This window comes from Bos indicus, chromosome 4, assembly GCF_029378745.1.
Source record: "Bos indicus isolate NIAB-ARS_2022 breed Sahiwal x Tharparkar chromosome 4, NIAB-ARS_B.indTharparkar_mat_pri_1.0, whole genome shotgun sequence".
Classification (NCBI taxonomy): Eukaryota; Metazoa; Chordata; class Mammalia; order Artiodactyla; family Bovidae; genus Bos; species Bos indicus.
Window position 1 is genome coordinate 105,779,755 of NC_091763.1, and position 23,441 is coordinate 105,803,195.

Genomic DNA, 23,441 nt, shown 5'->3' on the forward strand with positions numbered 1-23,441 from the left:
CTCTCTCTTCTCTCACTGACCATGTGCTTGTGTGTGTGTTAATTCTCCAGGTAGGTGCCAACATCTGTGGTTACAGAGAGAATGTCACAGAGGAGCTTTGCAGACGGTGGATGCAGCTGGGAGCATTTTATCCACTGTCGAGGAATCACAACGGGCCTGGATTCAGGGTAAGGTTCCAAGAGAAATGATGGAGACTTCTTGAATTTTATGATCTACTTATACTCAAAGAGAGATTGAAGAAAATCCTACAGGGTGGCCCTACATGCAGAGGCAGAATAGATAAACCTTAGGTAATAGGCTTCAAAAACAGGGTGTGGGGATGAGAGTATGTGGGGAATAGAATGTATGTAACTAAATGGTTCCATTGCTGGAGACTCACCAGTAAGGTGAGAAGCATCGTGAATGTGTCCATGGCGCTTCTATTGCTTCTGCTGTTTGTTGCTGTTTTGTCTCTAAGTCTCGTCTGACTCTCTTTCGACCCCATAGGCTGTAGCCCTCCAGGCTCTTCGGTCCGTGGGATTTCCCAGGCAAGAATACTGGAGTGAGTTGCCATTTCCTTCTCCAGAGGATTTTTCAGACCCAGGGATCAAACCCACATCTCCTACATTGGCCTGCAGATTCTTTACCCCTGAGCCACCAGGGAAGCCCTATTGCTTCTGTTACTACCTTATATAAGTTGAGACAGAGTCCACTGGGTTTTTCTTCGTTAATACAAGGGAAACTCCTCCAAGATAAGGGACACTGGGGAGGAAGGATTTAGGGAGAGACAGGCCAGGGACTTGAACTTTGTTTTCACCTTGTTACACATTCTGTCTTTCTACGAATGGTTCGTGAGACCACCCCACTGCTTCTCATGACTCATCATACTTTTAGCCTCTTCTATATAAGGTCCTATTTTTGATGGGCAAGTATAGCTATAGGTTTGAAGTCCCCTTTTTAAAAGTATATTAAATTTTATAATATAATATTATTATAAATAATATAATATAATATCATTATATATTATTATTATTATATGTTGCCATTATATGTTGCTAGACTGTTTTCCGGAATGACTGTAAAATTGACATTTCACCTAGTAGTGTGTCTCCTTTCCCCCTACATTCCACTTTTGTCTTTTTTAAAGGTGGAGTACATTTGATTTACGATGTGGTATTAGTTTCAGGTGCCCAGCAAAGTGGATCTATTATACATATTCATATACCCACTCTTTCTAGAATCTTTTCCCATATAGGTCATTACAGAGTATTGAGTAGAGTTTCCCGTGCTATACAGGAGGTCCTTGCTGCTGCTGCTGCTGCTGCTGCTAAGTCACTTCAGTCGTGTCCAACTCTGTGCGACCCCATAGACGGCAGCCCACCAGGCTCCCCCATCCCTGGGATTGTCCAGGCAAGAACACTGGAGTGGGTTGCCACTTCCTTCTCCAATGCATGAAAGTGAAAAGTGAAAGTGAAGTCGCTCAGTCGAGTCCGACCCTCAGCAACCCCATGGACTGCAGGCTACCAGGCTCCTCCATCCATGGGATTTTCCAGGCAGGCGTGCTGGAGTGGGGTGCCATAGCCTTCTCCTCAGGAGGTCCTTACTAGTTGTCTATTTTATATACAGTGATGTGTATATGTCAGTTCCAATCTCCCAGCTTATCCCTGCCCCCACCCCTTCCCCTCTCATAATCATAAGTTTGTTTTCTACATCTGTGACTCTATTTCTGTTTTGTAAATACATTCTCCAGTACCATTTGCTTAGAATCTACATATAAGCAGTATCATATATTTGTCCTTCTCTTTCTGATGCACTTCACTCCCTGTGACAATCCCTAGATCCATCCATGTTGCTCCAAATGGCATTATTTCATTTTGCTCTGTTTCATGGCTGAGTAATATTCTACTGTGTATATGCACCACATCTTTATCCACTGCTCTGTCGATGGACATTACTCCAAGTGCCCCTTAAGGAGATGTCTTTGGTGATGCTAAGGATGAGTACTGTGGGATGCTCTTTCTTTTAACGACCTCATCCGCAGTTTTCATTTGAGTGGGTTAGCTCTTAATAGACTAATTAGAGTAACGTATTGATGGTCACTTTAGTTTCCATTCTCTATTTTATCCAATGACATGTCTCTAACCTGGGAAAGACTCACAGCCAAGTATTTTATCCCTGGCCTTTCCTAGCTATTGGTGATCCATAGAGAGATAGACTATTTCTGGACTTCTAAGTAAGGGGCTGGGAGCAGGTAGGGTGGGCTCACTTTCTGAAGAGATGGCCTGGAAGCACTTAATACAGAGAAGTGCACTCAGAGCTCTTAGGTTCATGGGTTCCAGAGCCTTTTTCCTTTCCTCTCAACGAGTGCTGTTCCATAGAATAATAATGAGAGCCATACAGCTACCTTTAAGTGTAAATTTTTTTTAAATGAGAAGAAATAGGGTCAATTATTCTTAATATATTTTATATAATTCAATATATCCCTAACATTATAATTTCAATCTGGATTTGACACATAATATTAATGAGCTATTTTATATTCTTTTTTTTCTACTAAGTCTTCAAATTTAAGTGTGCATTTTACATTTGACAGTGCATTCAATTAGGATGCTAACTTTTCAGTAGTTGGAGTTAAGCGTAATCCTACCAAAATAATAATGTTTAATGGAAAAAATATTTTATGTTGATTCCATTTTTAGGTTTATATTTAAATGGGTTAAAATAAAATAAAATGAAAAGTTCTATTCTTCAGTCTTACTAACCACATCGCAAGTGTGGAGTAGCCCCATGTACCATGTAGCCACCATAGTGGATGGTGCAGCTCTGGACTTTCTCTGTTGGAGACCAAACTGATAGAGGCTATGGAGTGTTGTTTTCTTTGGTGTTTCGCCTTAGGATTTTCATGAGTCACACACTGGGGCAACCACACAGAGGTCTCACGGAATAGTTCTATGCGGAAGGAGTGAAATGGGCATCTTAGGGACAAAAGAAAAAATTTAAACAATTTTCTCTAAAGCAAGATGACTGATCTAAATATGGCACTCATATCTTTCACATCTTTCTAGTTATAGTGAGAATGAACATAACGACTGCTCATCATTAATGGAAAATTTCTGTTTCTGGGAAGCAAATTAGATTTTTCATCTAAAGGGTTTTTTGTTTTTGTTTTTTTTTTTTGGTCTGTTCTTGGATAAAATCTACTAGGGGCTTCCCAGGTGGCTCAATGAGCTCGCCTGCTCAGCAGGAGACATGGGTTCGATCCCTGGGTCTGGAAGATCCCTGGAGAAGGAAATGGCAACCTACTCCATTGCTCTTGCCTGAGAAATCCCATGGACAGGAGCCTGGCAGGCTTCAGTCCATGGGATCATGAAGAGTTGGACATGACTTAGTGACTAAAAGACAACAATATCTAGTAAAAGCTGTACTCATGATTTTTTTTTAACACATTGTATATTGAAGAACAAACAGAGGTCACTGTCTTTGGAATAGAGAAAATAAAACATATTTTGATGGTGAAAACATTACAGACAAAACCAGGCATAAAGTTTAAAATTGCAAATTTCTAAAACTGTAAGGAAGGGGAGAGAAGGATTGCACATCATGGTGGTAGGCAGTGTGGCTTAAGGCCATTGGTTTCAAATAGTATTTTAGTAGGAGTGGCTCAGATGGGAAAGAATCTACCTGCAATGTGGGGGACTTGGGTTCAATCCCTGGGTTGGGAAGATCTTCTGGAAAAGAGAATGGCAATCCACTCCAGTATTCTTGCCTGGAAAACTCCATGGACTGATCAGCCTGGCAGGCTATAGTCCATGGGGTCACAAAGAGTCAGTCATGACTGAGCAACTACACTTTCACTTTTCACAACTTTATTGCATTATATGCCAAATGAAGTATTATCAGAAACCTTAATAAATAACATACATTACAGCAACAGCTCTAGGGGAGCAGGGCCCACTTTAGCCCCTTTATCTCCATGGCCACTTTGAGGACCTCTCGATTACCCTGAGGCTGCAGATGCGTCATAGATTGGCAGATCTATCAAATTTAAACTCTGCCACTCGCTTACAATTTGACATTGGGGAAGTCATGTAATCGTTGATTCTATTTTTCCATCTATAAAATGAAGAAGGAGAACCAAGATCCTTGCAGTTCTAGAAATGCTTTGACATCCTCTGAATGGGGAAACATGACTACTTTCACTTGAGAAAGCTTCTTATCCCAAGAGCGCTTCAGAGATTTGATGGAAATATTTAGTAATTGCTTACATTTCCTTCTAGGACCAGGATCCTGCTGCCTTCAGTGAAAACAACGCTATGCTGTTGGAATCCTCCAGATACTATCTGAACATCCGCTACACCCTGCTGCCCTATCTCTACACCCTTTTCTACCGAGCTCATACCCTGGGGGAGACCGTAGCAAGGCCCCTCGTCCACGAGTAAGCCCCCTGACCTGCAAAGACTCCCCTTCGGATCATAGCGTCACTGGCCTTGCTAGCAGCAGCAAGGTCAGCTAGGACCCTGCTGCCCCACCATGTGCGGCTGCTTTGTATTCAGGCTTTACCTGCCTTCTCTGTTTTCCAGGTTCTACCAGGACCCAGCCACCTGGGAGGTGCACGAGCAGTTCCTCTGGGGGCCTGGACTCCTCATCACGCCTGTTTTATATGAAGTGTGTTTATAATCTGAACAATGGGGTGGACTCTCCCACTTGTTCTCGTGGATTTACAGCTGAATAAGCTGGGGCCCGAGTGTCTGTGTTTAAAGATAAATCCGACTACAAATAGGAGGGAGAGAGCACGAAAATTTGGAAATTAGAAAAATAGTAATTATTGATCTCACCCTCAATTTGCCAAGCCAAACAATCTCCATTTTGCAAAATTACCTTAAAGCTTGTTTCCTTAAGCATGTGGCCTTGGTACTGATGGGGGCTTTGAATATCTGAGAGTTCAGGCCGATCATCTGTCTGTGCTTCCTGTTCACCACAGGGGCTGTGTTTCTTAAAGTCAGGGTCGGGGAGGAGAAGAGGTGGGGAGAGGAGTGTGGAGGGAGAGAGGGGTGCTGGGTACGGGGACAGTGTTATTCTAGAGTCCCTGTAGGAAGGACCAAGTAGAATCAAGGGCAGGGGTGAGTAGGGAAGAATAGGAGAGGGGTCAGGATTATGCTGATCTGTTTATAAACATGAGAGATGGCTCATGGACTCAAGTCAAAGGCCCTTGGAGCTGACATTTTAGCCCCAGCATCTCATGGTAGGTCCTGCTGGCTCACAAGTAGTCCTCCTGCAAAGCTCTTCGGAGGGCCTAGCTGCTTCATTCTCCTCCTATCAGATTACACAAGGGACTCAGGGAATACACTTTCTCTGCTTTTCTCAGCAGTCTCCAAGCAAAACAATCTTCACTTCTAGGAACAGCTCTGTTTTGGTTAATCTGCCCAGTTTTTCTGAGGCAGCTTTCTCTCAGGAGTGTTGCGATGAGGACGTGCCACCATGGGTGAGGGTGTTGTGTAAACTGTAAAGGGTTGTGCCAGTGTTGCTCACTGTTATGTTTCCCCAGGGTTTGAACTATGCAAGAGCATACATACCTGACGCCATCTGGTACGACTATGAAACGGTGAGTGAGTGAGTCCTGGGTGCTTGGGGTAGGCTAATAAAACAAGGTTTTACATTTTGTTGCTTACGGGTATGTTCCTGGGAAGAAGGCCTTTCCTGGGGTACAATGAAATAATTTGAATAACTAGAGTAGGTTTATGGAAATTTTCAGTCGATTTGACTGGCTATTCTGCAGCTATGTGGACTAGTAGTGGGCCTTAGGTTGTGATGATCTATAGAATTAAACCCCAGTGGGAAATCACACACAGCATGGTGTAATATAAGGAAATAGGATTTCCTATGTGCTTTGGGGAAGTCACTTCACTTTGGGAGGTGTGGTGGCGGGGCTTAAAATGAAGCAACGGAACTAGATAATTCCAATGTCACTTGTAGCCCAAACAACGTATTTTCTGGTCTTTTCCCCTTTTGTTGGCTAGCAAGTAGCCATAGAATGGAGGAAACAATTTGTGGAGATGCTGCTGCCAGGTGATAGGATAGGACTTCATCTCCGAGGGGGCTACATCTTTCCCATCCAGCAGCCAAACACAACCACAGAGACCAGGTAAGCTCCTCACTCTTCTGAGGGTGCAGAGTGTTATGGGAAAGAGAAATTGGAACTAAAAGTGGATCAACTAAGGGAAAATAGCTTCAGTAACTCATCTTTCTCACTTCCTCTCAAGGTCAGCCCAAAATTGGCATCTTCATTTAGCAGGGGATAGCTGTAGCCTCAGTTCCTTTACGTTCCCATTGTCTTTCACTTGTAAATTGCATCAAATTGCAAGGATGGTCAAAATAATCACTCATGAGGATTCCCCAGGTCAGAAAGTATCCTCAAGTAGATTTCCTTAGGCATGAGACAATGCAAGTTAATGGAAGGTAAGAGATACCATATGAAAGTCAACATAGGTTTAAGGTCAAGAGCCAGAAAATTTGGGTTCAAGCCTCAGCTCTGCTACATACAAGAAGCGTTACCACGGGCAACTTACTTTGTGTATCTCTGCTCATCATTAGTAAACTGGAGATGATGGTACTTCAACTTCTTAGAGTTATTAAGAGGCTCAGATGAAATAATAAATATGGTTTAAGGCATATAGGATGCTTAGAAGATTGCCTGCCATGTGGAGAGCATCCAGTAAGTACTAATTGTTAGTATTATCACAAGTGCGGTTCTCAGCAGGAACTGCCTCCATCTACTGTTCTTCTTAAGCTCATTCACTACTCGCCTCTGCTGTCTACCCACACCCTGCTTTCGTGTTTTCAGATAGCATCAGTATTTACTTAATATCTGAGATTGACTCCAAAATGGTCTGTCCCTGGGGCACGAAGGGGGCTGGCTTAAGACCATTCTATCTTTTCTTTATTCTCTGAAACTGAGAATTGCTCCTTTACAGCCGGAAGAACTCTCTGGGACTCATCATTGCCTTGGACTCTAAGCGAGAAGCAAAGGGAGAGCTGTACTGGGATGATGGTGTCTCTAAAGGTAGACTTCCTTATGGTACCATCACTGCGCTTCTCCTTGGCAGTTCATCTAGGCAGACTGCCCAGTATGGCACGAGCTTTGTTACCACTGATGCTCATTTCTATAGCTTAGAATCAATGCATTCTTAAAGTTCCACTAGCCAAGCACATACATTAAAATAGACTTCAAATGAGCAACTTGTGTGTTATTGACTCTACCAAAACAAAAGATATGACTGGATTTAGTTTCTTCCTTTCTCTGGATGTCATTATTAATGTCAGAATAATACATTACATTAATGTGTATATGTGCTCAGTTGCGTCTGACTCTTTGTGACCCCATGGCCTATAGCCTGCCAGGCTCCCCTGTCCGTAGAATTTCCCAGGCAAGAATACTGGCACAGGTTGCCATTTCCTACTCCAGGGGATCTTCCTGACCCAGGGATCAAACCTGCGGCTCTGGTGTCTCCTGCACTGGCAGGCAGATTTTTTACCACTAGCACCGCCTAGGAAGCTACAATTTATTAATAGATTGTAAAATATTGCCTTGGTTGCTATTGAGAGGCAAGTATCTAATTTGTGTGGTGTTTTTTCACATATGAGTATCTCACATAAGCTTTGGGTCTCATTATATAAAAATATGCCCTACATAGAATTAGCATTTATTAATAGTTCTTGGCTATTTATTATTGCACTGTGTGCAGGGCCTAAACTTCCAGGTGACTCAGTGGGTAAAGATCCCACCTGCAAATCCAGGAGATATACGTGATGCAGGTGCAATCCCTGGGTCGAGAAGATCCCCTGGAGGAGGGCATGGCAACCCATTCTAATATTCTTACCCAGAGTATCCCCATGGACAGAGGCACCTGGTGGGCTACAATCCATGGGGTCACAGAGTCAGACACGACTGAAATGACTTAGCACACAAGACATAGCCGTTGCCCTTGAGGAAGTCCTGGTCCAGAGAGAGGGAGGGCATGTAGATAACTACAGATACAAGTCAAATGTTTTTTTTTTTTTTTTTTTTAATTATTTGTTTATTTATTGTACTGTTTATTTTTGGCTGTGCTGGGTCGTCATTTTTTTTTTAATTATTTATTTATTGTACTGTTTATTATTGGCTGTGCTGGGTCGTCATTGCTGTGTGGGCTTTTTCTCTTGTGACAAATGAGGGTTACTCTCCAGTTGTGGTGCATGGGCTTCTCATGGCGGGGGAGCACAGGCTCTAGGGCACGTGGGCTTCAGTAGTTGTGGCTCCCAGGCTCTAGAGCACAGGCTTAGCAGTTGTGGTGCATGGGCTTAGTTTCCCCATGGCATGTGGGGTCTTCTGGGACCAAGGATTGAACCCGGATCTCCTGCCCTGGCAAGCAGATTCTTTACCACTGAACCACCAGAGAAGCCCCCCAAATGCTTTAAACCTGACAAAATGGTTCCACCTATGCCATGGAGTTCAGAGGAGGGAGTAGTTACTGGTGGTTGGAGTGGTCCAGGAGACCTCTGTGGAGTCTGCAAAAAACCAGGTAGAACTTGGGTGAGCAGAGCTAGTTGGCAGAGGTGTTCCCAGTGGAGAGAAGAGGATACCCAACTGTTCTGCTTCCTGTAGTAACTGTCCCTCCTCCATCTTTCTCTTTCAGATGCTGTAACTGGAAATAATTATATTCTGTATAACTTTTCCATCACCTCTGTAAGTACTGTTTTGGGGGAACCCACAGTGCATGCTCTTTTTTGTGACTGCTTTTTTGAGTTTTGGGTTTTCTGAGTTGCTTGCTTTTGTGGGCAGTGCCTCATTGCCACAGCCCAGAAAGGATTAGCATTAAAATGAAAATTTTTAATCTGTGTTAGAAACATTAACCAATAGAAAATCAGCATGAGTTTGGTGAAGAAATTGTCTGTTTTTCTGGGGAAAAAAAAAATCACTGTTTTTGAGTTTTATATGATGAGTCTGGGCTTCCAAGATGTGTCCTTATTTGAGAGAGTACAAGTGGGTGGGGGTGTGGATGGGGGGTGATGAGGTATGTAGAGCCTTTTTGAAGTTGTTCCATCAAGGAACTTCCTTTCTAGCCCCTAAAGCTTGGCCTTGGGCACAGGTATTAAGTGGTGGTTTTGAGAGATTGGGAGATGCAGTGCATTACTTGCCTGGTGTCTGCTTCCCAAGGGGACCAAGAGGAAGAATGGCAGTAAGGCTGGAAGGGGATGGGAGAACCCTGAATTGGTTTTCTTAGATGTCTGTTTGTGCATGGGCAGAACTTTCTTGTGTGGGACTCTCGCTCCCTTATTTGTTCTTTCTTTTAAATTCATATTGCCTTTTATTTTTTAAATGTTTATTTATTTGGCTGCATTTGGCCCTAGTTGCCATGCATGGGCTTAGTTGCTCCATGGCATGTGGGATCTTAGTTCCCTGACCAGGAATCAAGCCCTCATCCCTTGCATTGCAAAACAGATTCTTAATAACTGGACCACCAGGGAAGTCCCATGTGCTGAGTTACTCAGTCCTGTCTGACTCTTTGTGACCCCATGGACTCTAGCCCACCAGACTCCTCTCTCCATGGAGATTCTCCAGGTGAGAATACTGGAGTGGGTTGCCATGCCCTCCACCAGGGGATCTTCCCAACTCAGGGATCGAACCCAGGTCTCCTGCATTGCAGGTGGATTCTTTACCATCTGAGCCACCAGGGAAGTCTGGGAAGTCTTGGTTTTTAAATGATACTTTTTATGTTGACATAATTATAGAGCCCCATTTTAGAAGAAATAATACAGAGTTCTCTTGTACTCTTTACCAAGTTTCCCCTAATTGGAACATCTTATAAGACTATAGTACAATTTTACAACAAGAATATTGACGTCTATATTATTGCAAGATTGTTGCTGAGCTGTGAAAGATGCCGGGATTCTTGGCCTCCAGAGGAAAGGAATTCAATCTGGGGCCAATTCGAGGCTTGATCACTTAGAGCTTTTGTGTATTAAAGTTTTATAAAAGTATGAAAGATATAGAGAAAGCTTCTGACATAGATATCAGAAGGGGGCAGAAAGAGTTCTCCCCCCGATAGTCTTTAGCAAGGAGTTATGTAGCTACTGCTGCTGCTGCTAAGTCGCTTCAGTCGTGTCCGACTCTGTGCAACCCCATAGAGGGCAGCCAACCAGGCTTCCCCGTCCCTGGGATTCTCCAGGCAAGAACACTGCAGTGGGTTGCCATTTCCTTCTCCAGTGCATGAAAGTGAAAAGTGAAAGGGAAGTCACTGAGTCATGTCCGACTCTTAGTGACCCCATGGACTGAGCCCACCAGGCTCCTCCGTCCATGGGATTTTCCAGGCAAGAGTACTGGAGTGGGGTGCCAGCTACTAGCAGTCTGCTAATTAGAGAAAAGAAATGTCTCAAAACTCAAGAGAATGGCACCAGGCCCCTCACCCACAACATGTATTTTGAGATAACATTGGCACAGGTGAGTCATCCCAGGCCATAAAATGATTAACATGAATCTTGAAGAAAGTCAGGTTTTCAAGCAAATACATAGTCTCATTAACATAACTTAAGACAACATTTGCATGAGTAAAACACACTGGTTTGTCAAGTCGGTTGAGTCTTAGGCAGAACCAACTTGAAGAAAGACAGTCTAGGGTACATACGTAGTTCATTAACATAGCTTAAGAAAAACATTTCCATAAGAAAAACCTCATTGGTTACCTCAAGGTTTGAGAAAAGTCAACTTCAGGTGGAACCAGGTGTTGTCATGGCAACACAGAATTTTAAGAGACACCTCCTTTTAATTTTGTATATATAGAGAGACAAAAAAACATCTGACACTTGCAGCCTATTTCCTCCCTTTGGAGACCCCTAGCCTTCATGCATGTTACCCTCTCACTATCAAGATGCAGAATATTTCCATGGCCAGGAGGATCCCTCCTGTTGTCCAATCTCCTTGACTCCACTTGCCCCAAGCCTCAACCTCATCCTTAGTTCTTGGAAACCACTAATTTGCTCTCTATTTCTATAATTTTGTCCTTTCAAAAATATTATGTAAATGTAATCATACAGCATGCAGCCTTGGGGACTGGCTTTTTAAGTTCAACATAATTTCCTCGAAATTCATCCAAGCTTTTCCATGTCAAAGGTCAGTTTGTTTTTATTGCTGAGCAGCATTCCAAGATATGTTTAACTATGCCCTTAAGTAAGGGCATCTGGGAGTGTTTCCAGTCATGGGTTATTACAGATAAAGCTGCTAGGAACAGATTTTTATGTGAACACAAGTTTTCAATTGTCTGGGATAAATGCTCAAGAGTGCAGTTGCTGGGTATTATGTAAGTATATGTTTAGTTTTATAATAAACTGCCGAATTCTTTTTCAGAATGGCTATACTATTTTACATTTCCACCACCGATGTATGTCACCCAGTTCCTCTGCATTGTAACCAGCATTTGATGTTGTCACATTAAAAAAAAAAAATAGCCATTTTGATAAAGGTGTAGTGATAGCTCTGGAGGAGGCACTGGCACCCCGCTCCAGCACTCTTGCCTGGAAAATCCCATGGACGGAGGAGCCTGGTGGGCTGCAGTCCATGCGGTTGCTAAGAGTTGGACACAACCGAGCAACTTCACTTTCACTTTTCACTTTCAGGCATTGGAGAAGGAAATGGCAACCCACTCCAGTGTTCTTGCCTGGAGAATCCCAGGGACGGGTGAGCCTGGTGGGCTGCCATCTATGGGGTTGCCCAGAGTCGGACACGACTGAAGCAACTTAGCAGCAGCAGCAGTGATAGCTCATTGTGGTTTCAATTTGTTTTTCTCTGGCATTTAATGATGTTGACCATCTTTTCATGTATCTTTTCATTAGCCAACTGTATACTCTCTAAGATAAAATGTTTCAGTTCTTTTGCCTATTTTCTAATTGGCTTGTTTAACTTATTTTTCTATTCAGCTTTGAGAGTTCCCTTCTTGGCTACATGGTTTGCAAAATTTTTTTTTCTTTCAGTCTGTAGGCTGCTCTTTTCATCTTCTTAACAGTCTTTCTCAGAGGAAAAATTTTTAATTTTCAAAGGTCCTAATTTATCATTTTTTCCATTTGTAGATCGTGTTTTTGGTGTCTAGTATAAGAACTCTTTATAGTTCTTCAATACTTCCATTTTTTCCTAAAATTTTTGTAGTTCTGCCCTTTATATTTAAGTTTATTACCTATTTTGAGGTAATTTTTTAGATTAAATTTAAAAGAAAACTTTGGGCCACACTGCAGGTCTTGCAGGACTTTAGTTCCCTGATCAGGGACTGAATCCAGGCCATGACAGTGAAAGTGCCAAGTCCTAACCACTAGACCCCCAGGAATTGCAAATTTTGAGGTAATTTTTATATGAGACATGAGGTTTAGGTTGAATTTCACGTTTTGCCTATGGATGTCCAATTGCACCAGCATCATCTGTTGAAAAGCCTGTCCTTTCTCCATTACATTGCTTTTGTTAAAAATCATTTGGACATGAATCTGTGGGATGCTTAATTTTTTTAAACATCAAAGTGTCCCTTTTTTTCTTCAGTCATCGGTTCTACCTTCTTTGTCATAGCTCAACTTTGTCACTTTTGAACTGTGGTTCCCTGGATAGGTTTTCCACATGATCCTGGCTTTAGGCTCCTCATCTGAAGAGCGGGGATCATTCGAGCCTCACCCTCATAGTTTGCTGTGAGAATTAAATGAGATGATACCTGTAAAATGCTTAGCACAAGGTCTGGCACACAGTGAACATTCATAAATTTTAGCTATCATCATTATCATTAAAAGAAAAAATAATTATTTGGGCATTATTTTGTATGTGTATGAATGTGTATATCTTTGCGTGACTATGGGTCTCCTTTTGTACGTGTGTCATCTTGTCTGTTTGAGAATTCCATGGTGTCAGCAACATATTTTCTGAGCAATAGAATCAATAAAGAACCAGTAAACTAAAACAAATACATAATATTACTAAAAGATTACTTAAAGACTGTTACGAGTCTTACTTGAAAAATTCCCTGGGGATGACCACCTGGCACCATTTAGAACCTCAGAGGTAAGGGATCTCTTGGGATCTCAGAAAGATATGGAACGGTATTTGGACACAATCAGAATGAGATATACCTGCTCTCTAAACTGACTTCTTTTCCCCACAGAACCGTCTACAGGCAACGATTATACATGCTAATTATACAGACCCTGACAAACTCACATTTACAGATATCATGATCTTGGGAATGGACAAGGAACCTACTAATTTTACTGTCTCCCTAAATGATGTGACCACCTCCATTTCAAATGTTGTCTACACAGAATCAACAAAGGTGGGATATTGTTCCTTGCTGTGGTGCCCGTCAACAGCCCTCGCCTGAGCTTCTGATAGCCAGCTTGTTCTTGCTCTGTTGACTTTGGGTGGGCACAGAGACAACTGGCTTGCTGGGGAACCATGGGGAGAATGTAGAAGGAGAAATCTGTGCATGCTCGATATGGACCCTGGAGTTTTGCTTGCATTGGGATTCTGAGGCAGGTGGTAGGAGTTGATACCCTTGAAGAAGGCAGTTCTTCTCTGGGCTATTTAAAAGTAATTGTGCTAATGTCAGATGTGATAGAGAAAATATGATTCAATGCATTGGCCTCGTTCTGGAGAATATGGACATCTGTGTTCTCATTCACATTTAGGACTTTCTTTGAGACAGTTGCTATTTTTCCTTCCTATTCTAAACTATTTTTATACCATTTCAGAAAATGATAACTTAAACACAAGGAGTTTTTATTCTTTTTGTTCTTATGGAATGCTTCCCTTACACGATAATCTTTGAAAAAGAAAAGTCCCAATCATTAGCTAATATTTCAAGCACTGGGAAATTCACTGTTCCTTATGGCAGACCTTTTTTAATTTTATTTTTTAAAACTTCTTTTGGCCGCACAGTGTAGCATGCATGATCTTAGTTCCTTGATGGGGGATCAAACCCTTGCCCCCTGCATTGGGAGTGCAGAATCTAACCACTGGACCACCAGGGAACTCCCTGCCCCCTTGCACTTTGACAACACATATAGAAAGGGACAACAGCTTGCTTTTTAGGATTAGGCAGAACAGGGTTCTAATCCTAGCTCTGCTGAGCCCTAGCTGTGAGATCTTGAGGAAAACAGTAAACCTCTCTGAACTTCAGTGTTCTGATTTGTAAAACTGAGATAGTTGTATTATATTAAATATATATAATAGTATATATAATATATTATTATTTGTATATTATAATAGTATATATTATTTATATTATATATATAGTACTGACTATAATATATATAGTCAAATATATTATTATTCATAGCATAGGATTGTTTTACAGGACTCATAGAGATAATGCATATGAAGTGGTTATCATAGTGCTTGACAGACTCAGTAAAGTTTAGCTCTGGTTATTACTGCCATTGTTAGTAAAATGTCTGAGCACCATACTCAGGGGGCAATGAATCTGAAATGCCCGCCCTGCCTGTGATATGTGTTCCTTAACATGACTGAAGCTCTTTCAATTCAATATCCCACATTGGCTCCATGAGATCAGAAAGGTCTGGAGGAAGTCAGATTCATTTTCCTGACAGAGAGGTCGAAAGACCCAGAGGAGAAAAAAGAGGATTACGAATTTTCCACATCAAAGTGGTGTTGGTCAAAGGGCTGGTTTCCCCTGTCCTAACTACATGACCATCAGAGAATGACATTATCCAGGCAGCTGCACCTCCTCTCGTGTGTCATCATGGCCCTTTCTCTTTCCTCAGGTGGTGAACATCACTGACCTTGAGGGACTGGTACTGGGACAAGCATTCTCCATTCAGTGGGATCTTCCAGTCAGTGACCTGCAGAAGTTCAACTGCTTTCCTGAGCAGCCCGCTGTCTCCGAGGAGAGTTGCAGGGAGCGGGGGTGCCTTTGGGAGGTAAGGACCAGGAGCAGACTGCCTCAGTGAGCAGGAAGCTGTAAAAAGTGTCCCGCAGGTAATTGGGCACCCAGGAAACATTTTCCAAATGTTGATAGATTAAACTGTAATCATCTTCAGGAAGCAAATGATGCTATGGCAGCTGATGAGGTGTTTTTATCAGTTACATGTGATAGGCGATCAGTGTTTCATTCAGAGATCTGAATAAGGATCAACTCACTGACTCTTTCCTATAATCACAGCATTTCAAATCCCACTTTGTTCTGAACATGGCTGTAATGCAGTGGGAATGCACTGAGTATTTTAAGTGATTTCGCCCCCCCATCTATTGGAGAGTCCAAGCAGAAAGGTAAGGTAATGCTGTTTCTCTCCCTTTGAGAAATAGAGAGAATGAAGGCCAGAGAAAATCATTGATTTCCTCGAGATCACAATAAGGGACAGTAAGGACATGGGGAACAGAGCCCTGCCTTAGGACTCAGTTTCCAGATAGGTCTCATGCCAGCCCTTCACCATTAGATGAGGCCTGTGTGTGTGTGTGTGTGTGTTTATTTTCTCTATTTTTATTTGTTTATTTGGTTGTGCTGGGTCTTAGTCGTGGCATGTGGGACTTTTAGCTGTGGCATGTGGGATCAGTTTCTCTGATCAGGGATCAAACCCAGGCCCCCTGTATTGGGCGCTTGGAGTCTTAGCCACTGGACTACCAAGGAAGGCCCTGTGTATGTTTAAATGGATATATTCATTTGCTAGGGCTGCCATAGCCAAGTACAACAAACTGGGTGACTTAGAACAACAGATATTTATTATCTCAGCATCTGGGAGCTGGAAGTCTGATATCAAACTGTCTACAGAGTTGGTGCTTTCTAGGGGCCAAGAGGGAAAATCTGTTTTGTGTCCCTTTCCTGGGCTCTGGTGGTTTGCTGGCAATCTGCAGTGTTCTTTGGTTTGTACAAACATCACCCTGACCTCTTCATCTTCACATGATGTTCTCCCCAGGTGCATGTCTGTGTTCACTTTCCCCTTTTACTAAGGACACTAGTCATATTGGCTAGCTCCGTCCCAATGACCTCATTGAACTTGATCACCTGCAAAGATCCTAGTTCCAAACAAGGCACCAGGTACCTTGTTCACAGGTACCAGGGGTTAGGCCTTACCATGTCTTTGGGGAATATAGTTCAACTCATAGCAATGGACATAGGGTAAGAGACTGAGTCTGGTTTAACCACCTTCTTTTGTAATTAGAGTCTCAAAGCGTGGTTCAGAGGCTGACCTTGAAGTCCTCCTCTTGTTCCAGCCCACGACTGTTCCTGGGGTGCCCACCTGTTTCTATGACACCATCCCTAATTATGCTGCCAGCAACATTCAGTACCTGCCTACGGGCATCACTGTAGACCTCACCCACCTGACAGCCTCAGAAGCTGGACAAGCTACGGTGCCAGCACCATCATCACGGGACAAGCTATCCCCACCTGCAGCCGCAGCGAAGGCCGCCTCTGCCTCTGACACTCTCTCTGCAACCATCGGCTTTCTCCGCCTGAGCGTGACCTACCACACAGAGAACATGCTGCAGTTCAAGGTAATCCTATGTCTCCATGGTTGGAATTCTTAGCTGACAGCTCCATGCAGTTGGAAGACATTGAAACATCTTTAATCCAAATCCCTCATTCTACAAGTGGGGCTGCTGAGGCCCCAAGAGGTGAAGATCAGAAAGTTAGGAGAGAGTTGGGGTGGGATGTAACCTTAGATCACTGGGGGTGGTAATTTCTTATAACAGTGAGTACTCTAAGTCATGAACATCCTTAAAGAGTCCTTCTTTAGCCCTGAGAAAAGTGTGTCTGCTGTGTGGTAAGTCACATAAGTGGCAACAACCCTCTTCTGACATCAGAGTTATTTCTCTAGCTGTGGTTCTTAAGCTTTAGCACCTGTACCTATATCAGAATCACCTGCAGATCTTGTTAAAAGATGGCTGGCCTGACCCCCCAGAGTTTCCAACCTGAGGATCTGCACTGCTAGCAAGTTTCCAGGTGGTGCTGATGCTGTAAGTTAAGAGGTCACTCTTGGAGACCTACTCAGCTCAGTTCAGTTGCTCAGTCATGTCTAACTCTTTGTGACCCCATGGACTGCAGCATGCCAGGCTTCCCTGTCCATCACCAACTCCTGGAGCTTGCTCAAACTCATGTCCATTAGCTGGTGATGCCATCCAGCCATGTCATCCTCTGTGATCCCCTTCTCCTGCCTTCAATCTTTCCCAGCATCAGGCTCTTTTCCAATGAGTCAGTTCTTCGAATCAGGTGGCCAAAGTATTGGAACTTCAGCTTTAACATCAGTCCTTCCAATGAATATTCAGGGTTGATCTCCTTTAGGATTGACTGGTTTGATCTCCTTGCAGTCCAAGAGACTCTCAAGAACCTTCTCTCTGCTCTAATAGAAATGCAGTCTGAACCACGGTTCTTCATTGCCACATGTGGGGTCTTTTGTTGTAGTACACGGACGCTCTAGTTGTGGTACAGGGGCTTGGTTCCATGACCAAGGAAGGAACCCACATCCCCTGCAGTGCAAGGCAGATTCTTAACCACTGGACCACCAGGGAAGTCCCCACATGTTTTCTAATAACTATAGTTTTAAAAATATATTTGGAAAAAAATTAATGAAATTTATTTTAGTGACATTTTATTTAACCAATATACTAAAATATTATCACATCACCATGTACTCCAAATACATTTTAACCATACTACGTCTTCAAAATTTGCTGTGTGTTTTGTACTCATAGTGAGTCTCAATTCAGACAGCACATTCAAGTGCTTCAAGGCCACATGTGGTGGGTACCGCCTTGGACAGGTCAGCTCTAGATGTTGCTTTTCACACTTTAGTGTTTGATGAGTCACCTCAGAGATCTTACAAAAATGAAGAGCCAGATTCAGAAAGTCTGGGGTGAGGCTGAGATTCTGTGGTCTTAACAAGTTCCCTGGTGATCCCGTTTAACATTGTGAAACATTGTGAAAGCTGCTTTTGGCTTGACAAACACAATATTGAGAAGCAAAGCTTTAGAGAAAACTTGTCTGAAACAGGAGGGAAGAGGACAGGGCATAAAACAATAACAAAACCTGCGGACAGGACATAAACTGATTAGATCCAAATGGGTCCAAAATGGCAGACAAGGCAATTTCCACTAGACTTTGAGCCTCAATATAGGATCCTTGTAACACATCAGCAAGCTAAATGACACCCACAGGCACCATGACAATTCTGAGGCTGACTATAAAGGGCTGAAAAGTGGGCGGTGGCTCAATTCATGGAAATCCCTGCCCATTCCCTGAAATAGTTGGAATAATCCTCCCACTCATTAACCTATGAAATTACCCAGCCCATAAAAACTAACCATGCCATATTTTGAGGTGGTTCTTGCCTTCTGAGGTGGCCCACACTCTGTCTGTAAAGTGTGTTTCTCTCTAAATAAATCCACTTCTTACCTATCAAGAAAAGAGACTTGTCTGAAGTGTAAAAAGTTGACTAATAATATGATAAGGAAGAGGATGCTTGCTCATCCTGGCAATACTCCAGGGCTTCCAACAACACTCTTCCCTTCTCTCATTTTTCCCACACATTTTTCTCTGATTTTCCTACCTGTCAGGTAGATAGGAACAAGCAGTGAGTACAAGAGAGCCATCTTAGGGATGGAAAAACTGTACAACATCTGGAAGTTCCACCAGTAAGAAGTCCTCAGTGTCCATAAGTAAATTCAATTCTCTAATTTCTAACATATACTCATGTGCTCACACATAAGGTACTGTATACACATGCATGTTCCCATACCACACCCTCATAAATACACACACACACACATTCTGTCCATGAGATTCTATATCCTTATATCACAAATTTTTTAGAAGTGCCCTTGCTGGCTTTGAATAGGTCATATTGAGGCATTTTTGGAGTTCAGGCTCCCTCTTGGGCACAGTAGGTGTGTAGGCCTCACAGCTGTTTGTTTCAGGATATTTGATGCCTCCTGGTATGATTCAGACCAGCCAGAAAACATGGAAACTGAATTGTATTTGATATAAGCTGGCACAAGGAATTGTAGGCCCAAGATTCCATGAAGAAGCTTCCTTCTCTCTTCTTGGCAGATCTATGATCCCACTAATAAAAGGTACGAGGTCCCAGTGCCTCTGAACACCCCTTCGTCTCCAGTGGGCTCCCCTGAAAACTGTCTGTATGATGTCAAGATTCAGAACAATCCTTTTGGGATCCAGATTCGAAGAAAGAGCTCCAGCACTGTGATGTAAGCACTCTTTATTTGGTTCTAATTAGAGTGGTTCTAGATCTAATTGTAGTGGCTCTCATGAATGCAAGTGAAATATTAATTTTAGAGACTCTATGTCAATATGTTCAATGAAGAATGTATCTATTGCCCCTACTTCAATAAGGATTTTATTTTCCACTAGACCTTAACAAGAAAAATGAATCAACCAAAGGTTTGCAAAAGCTAATTAAGTGGTGCTTGCTTTTAGAGAAAGGAAAATACATGTTCTATTTTTTGTTCCTGTTAAGTAGGACGGGAAACTCTATTTAATAAGTATGGCATAACCTGTGATAGAAATCAGTTCTATATACCCTCATTAAGAAATAACAGAAGAGTCAGGAGAGAAGGACAAAGGTTACTGTGGAGGGCAAAATGGCTTCTTACAGTCTTTGCCTCTATTGACACTCGAGACTCAAAGCCTCTTCACAGTGTTAAGCATGAAAGGAGTTGTCGTCTCTCATCCCTTGCCCTGCTGCTGAGTGGAATGGAGTGAAGGTCTAGATTTTGCCTGGGGCTGAGGTTCCCCATCCATGTAGAAACTGTGACCGGGGTGTGCACGTGTTCTTTCAGCTCTCTCTGTATGTCTGACTTTATGTCTGTTCCCTTATTTGGTAATGTCAGGCGAGTGTATGCTCCTCGGTTTCTGTCTCGTCCACAACAAAGATTTGGAGTGATGGACATTAAAGCCCTCAGCGTGTCACAGCTCTCGGGTCTTGGACAGACCAGGTTACAGCTCTCAGGTCTCAAACGGACTGTGTTATAGCTCTTAGACAAATCAGTGTTACAGCTCCGTGTTACAGCTCTATTTTAATTAAATAATAGCAGGAAAATCCATCTTCGAGGCGTAAAGGCATGTTGACCCAAAGACGTGAAGAGAAGAACGCCCCAGCATGCAGGAGGAAGAGAGAGAGAGAGAGAGCCCTTTGGCTCCTCTTTTTATATGTTTTTTCCTCCCCCTGGGCCTGCCCTATGCAAATTGGGCTAGCCAGAAGTGCTGTTTGTTCTCCCCGAAGTCCTCACTCTGGTCCTCGGACCTTCCTTTGACCTTCCTTTGTTCTATTTTTGCTGGCTTTTCCCTTCCTTGTCTTTTAGCCACCACCATTTTGGACTCCTGTTTCCTATTCTAACTACCTAACAGTAAGAAGTTCTTTGGCCAATCCAGAAAACCATTCTAAGAGTATCACATTTTCTGCAGAAAAATGTGCTTCTTTCTTATCCATTCATTCATGCATTTATTCAAGCTGATATGTTGGGCAAGGAGAAGTAGAAATACAGAGAGGAGGGGGATGTGGTCCTTGTTGTCCAGGAACCCAGGACCAAGTAAAGGAATTCTCAGCCTTGCAAAAGACAGATAACAAATAAACATGCCAGCACAGAAGCTTGGAAGCAAATTATGGCCCTTGTTATGACCTGAGTCGTCTCACAGTATTTGAACATGGATCCAGATATTCAGCCACTCAGGAGGCTTCAGAATTGATCCCCATGGAGCTCGTGTTTGTGCTGGCCTGTGTCCAACTCTGAACCAAGGTCTGCTCTCATGTTGCAGTTGGGACTCTCAGCTCCCTGGCTTCACCTTCAGGGACATGTTCCTTTCCATCTCCACACGCCTCCCCTCTCAGTACCTCTATGGCTTTGGGGAAACTGAGCACACAACTTTCAGAAGAAACATAAGCTGGCACACATGGGGAATGTTTGCCCGAGATGAGCCACCAGTGGTAAGCACAGACTAAGATCATCAATATTTTTACTGTGTATAAATTTAGTTTAATCCCTGTATATTCTGCTCTCAAATGAAATACACCATATTTAAGGTTTTCTTTCCTTTCTCTGTCTAAACTACCTATTTATATATATTTCCTGTGGACTATGGATTTTTTGTATTTCATAAACTTTTATTTAATATGTTCTACATGTCAGGCACACATAGAATGAGACAGTGTCTTATTAAGATACTGTCTTTTTCTCCAGATGCTTATAAACTAGTAAAAGAGAGAAAGAGAGAGAGGCAGAAACAATGGTAATGCAGTGTAACCAGTGCTACAATAGATTTGTATAGTAATAAACAAGGAAGGCATAGGAGGAGAGGGCACTTGGGTTTTCACTTGGGATGGAAGGAAGGGTCAAGGAAGTCTTCACAAGAGACATGACATTGTACTGAATCTTCAATACTGCACAGGAGTTTGCTGTTTGGGTTATGATGTGAAAATGATTTCTTGGATTTTCTCTTCTTGATTATCCACCTGCTCTTCCCACAACTCTCCTAGTATAAGAAGAACTCCTATGGTGTCCATCCCTACTATATGGCACTGGAGGAGGATGGCAGTGCCCATGGAGTGCTCCTGCTGAACAGCAATGCCATGGGTAAGACAGATACACAATCCCTGTGTACCACCAGAAACATCTGTGACCACTTGTGGTGATCTGGAATATCAACAGAAATAAGGAAAGTCAAGGGCAAGGGAAATGAGACAGATAAACTCATCTACCATTCATTCATTTATTCAAGTTTTACTAAGAGCACTAGGCCAGGTTTAAGGGGTACAATTTTTACTAAACACAGGGCCTATCTTGTATGACCTTGTTTTACTGTACACTTTAGCTCTTTTTCACAAAGTGATGTAAGATGTTGAGACTGAGATTATGTTTGAGGTACCTGAGTATCCCTCTCTGATTCCACTGCATGGGAAACAGCTTATTAGAGGAGGTGGGCATTAAAATAAGAACATAAGAAAATGAAAATAGCAAAATGTAGGGCAGAGTCCCTGACTGGGTGATTTGTAGTTCCAGGGATACTCCTCACCTTCTTTTTTCTTTCTTTTTAACAGATGTGACATTCCAGCCTACTCCTGCCCTGACATACCGCACCACAGGAGGCATTTTGGACTTTTATATGGTTTTGGGGCCAACCCCTGAGCTTGTAACTCAACAATACACTGAGGTTGGAAGTTATTCTACCCATCAATATATCATCCAATGTTTGCTGGGTATTGCCATGTTCTTAGCACTGAGAAAGGCCATTTCCCCCCACTTAAGACTCTTAGATGTCCCTAGTACATTATTGCTGTCTTTTCTGAAAGTCAGGATTTAGTGTTTAGGGGCTCTACAGACATATTGATATGCCATACTTCTCTTAACTATTTGCCTTTCTGAGAATTTCAAATCAGTGATAATCACTGAGTTCTCAGGTTTCCTAGAGTGGATACTGTTTACAGAGAGACTTTCTATCATTCTGCATCTCTATGGTTAATCCATATTTATTTGACTTTTTTATTTTTCTTGAGTGAGGCCTCTTAGATGAGATAGCTTCATAGAAAAGCTCAAGTTGCTTCAAGTAGAAGCCAATCATCTTTTCTTCCCAAAGAAATGTACTTGAGTCTATTTTTCTTTTTTATTTTAGTTGATTGGTCGGCCAGCAATGATTCCTTACTGGGCCTTGGGATTCCAACTGAGTCGCTATGGATACCAGGATGATTATGAAATCTCCAGTTTGTATGTTGCAATGATGGCTGCTCAGATTCCCTACGTATGATACCCTCATTCAGTCTGTGGTTTAATTAGTGGTGGGAATTTGTGGCTAAGTATAGATTGGAAAATCTTCATAGAAATTCATTCAAGTAGTGATGACTACTTTAGCATGAAGAAAAAATGTAGCTGTGGAGCTAGAAAACATTACCTTTTAAATTCATTTCAGGCAACCCTTTAAAATCAAGGGTTGCAAACTCAGAGTTGCATAAATCCTTCAGCAGTTTGAGGGATGCTGGGGGATACTGTTCCTGCCTCTTGCCAGGAATATCCTGCAGTAGCCATGGCTGGGCTTTGAGACATGACTTTTGGGACCTGAAAATCATCTCAAGATTATAGCCATTTTAGGAAATTGTACTGTGGCTATTCTTGGAGAGAGTGGATATAAAAGGACAATGTGAATGAAACCAGTTAATACTAAGCGTTCACTTTTTCTTAAACACACACATACACATAAGCATATCCTACAACTACAATCTACCCCCTAGATAAAACTCTGGAAGTGCAGTCATTTGCTGTCAACAGGCAGAATTCCATAAATAGCGTGCTCTTTATCCTCTTGTAATGATCAGTTTCTCATCACGCAGTTGTTTTGCTCTCAATTCACCTCCTAAGGTTTTGGAGGACAATTAATGATTGGCAGCTGAGAATAAAATAAAGCATTACGATATTCTCATCAAAGATAATTTGAAACATTCAT

At 42.4% G+C, this 23,441-nt stretch overlaps 1 protein-coding gene across 1 annotated transcript in view; it reads left to right on the forward strand.

Annotated features, from left to right (window-relative positions):
• The window catches only part of LOC109557962 (probable maltase-glucoamylase 2), a 90,707-nt gene that overhangs the window by 36,383 nt on the left and 30,883 nt on the right, over positions 1–23,441 (forward strand). The window contains exons 16-30 of the mRNA XM_070788278.1: positions 51–167; positions 4,257–4,414; positions 4,560–4,644; positions 5,525–5,581; positions 5,997–6,121; positions 6,951–7,039; positions 8,652–8,701; positions 13,146–13,313; positions 14,764–14,919; positions 16,211–16,492; positions 19,044–19,198; positions 20,766–20,934; positions 21,484–21,580; positions 22,045–22,157; positions 22,617–22,742. Of these exons, the coding sequence (XP_070644379.1) occupies positions 51–167; positions 4,257–4,414; positions 4,560–4,644; positions 5,525–5,581; positions 5,997–6,121; positions 6,951–7,039; positions 8,652–8,701; positions 13,146–13,313; positions 14,764–14,919; positions 16,211–16,492; positions 19,044–19,198; positions 20,766–20,934; positions 21,484–21,580; positions 22,045–22,157; positions 22,617–22,742 (1,947 nt within the window). The remainder of the gene's footprint in view (positions 1–50; positions 168–4,256; positions 4,415–4,559; positions 4,645–5,524; positions 5,582–5,996; positions 6,122–6,950; positions 7,040–8,651; positions 8,702–13,145; positions 13,314–14,763; positions 14,920–16,210; positions 16,493–19,043; positions 19,199–20,765; positions 20,935–21,483; positions 21,581–22,044; positions 22,158–22,616; positions 22,743–23,441) is intronic.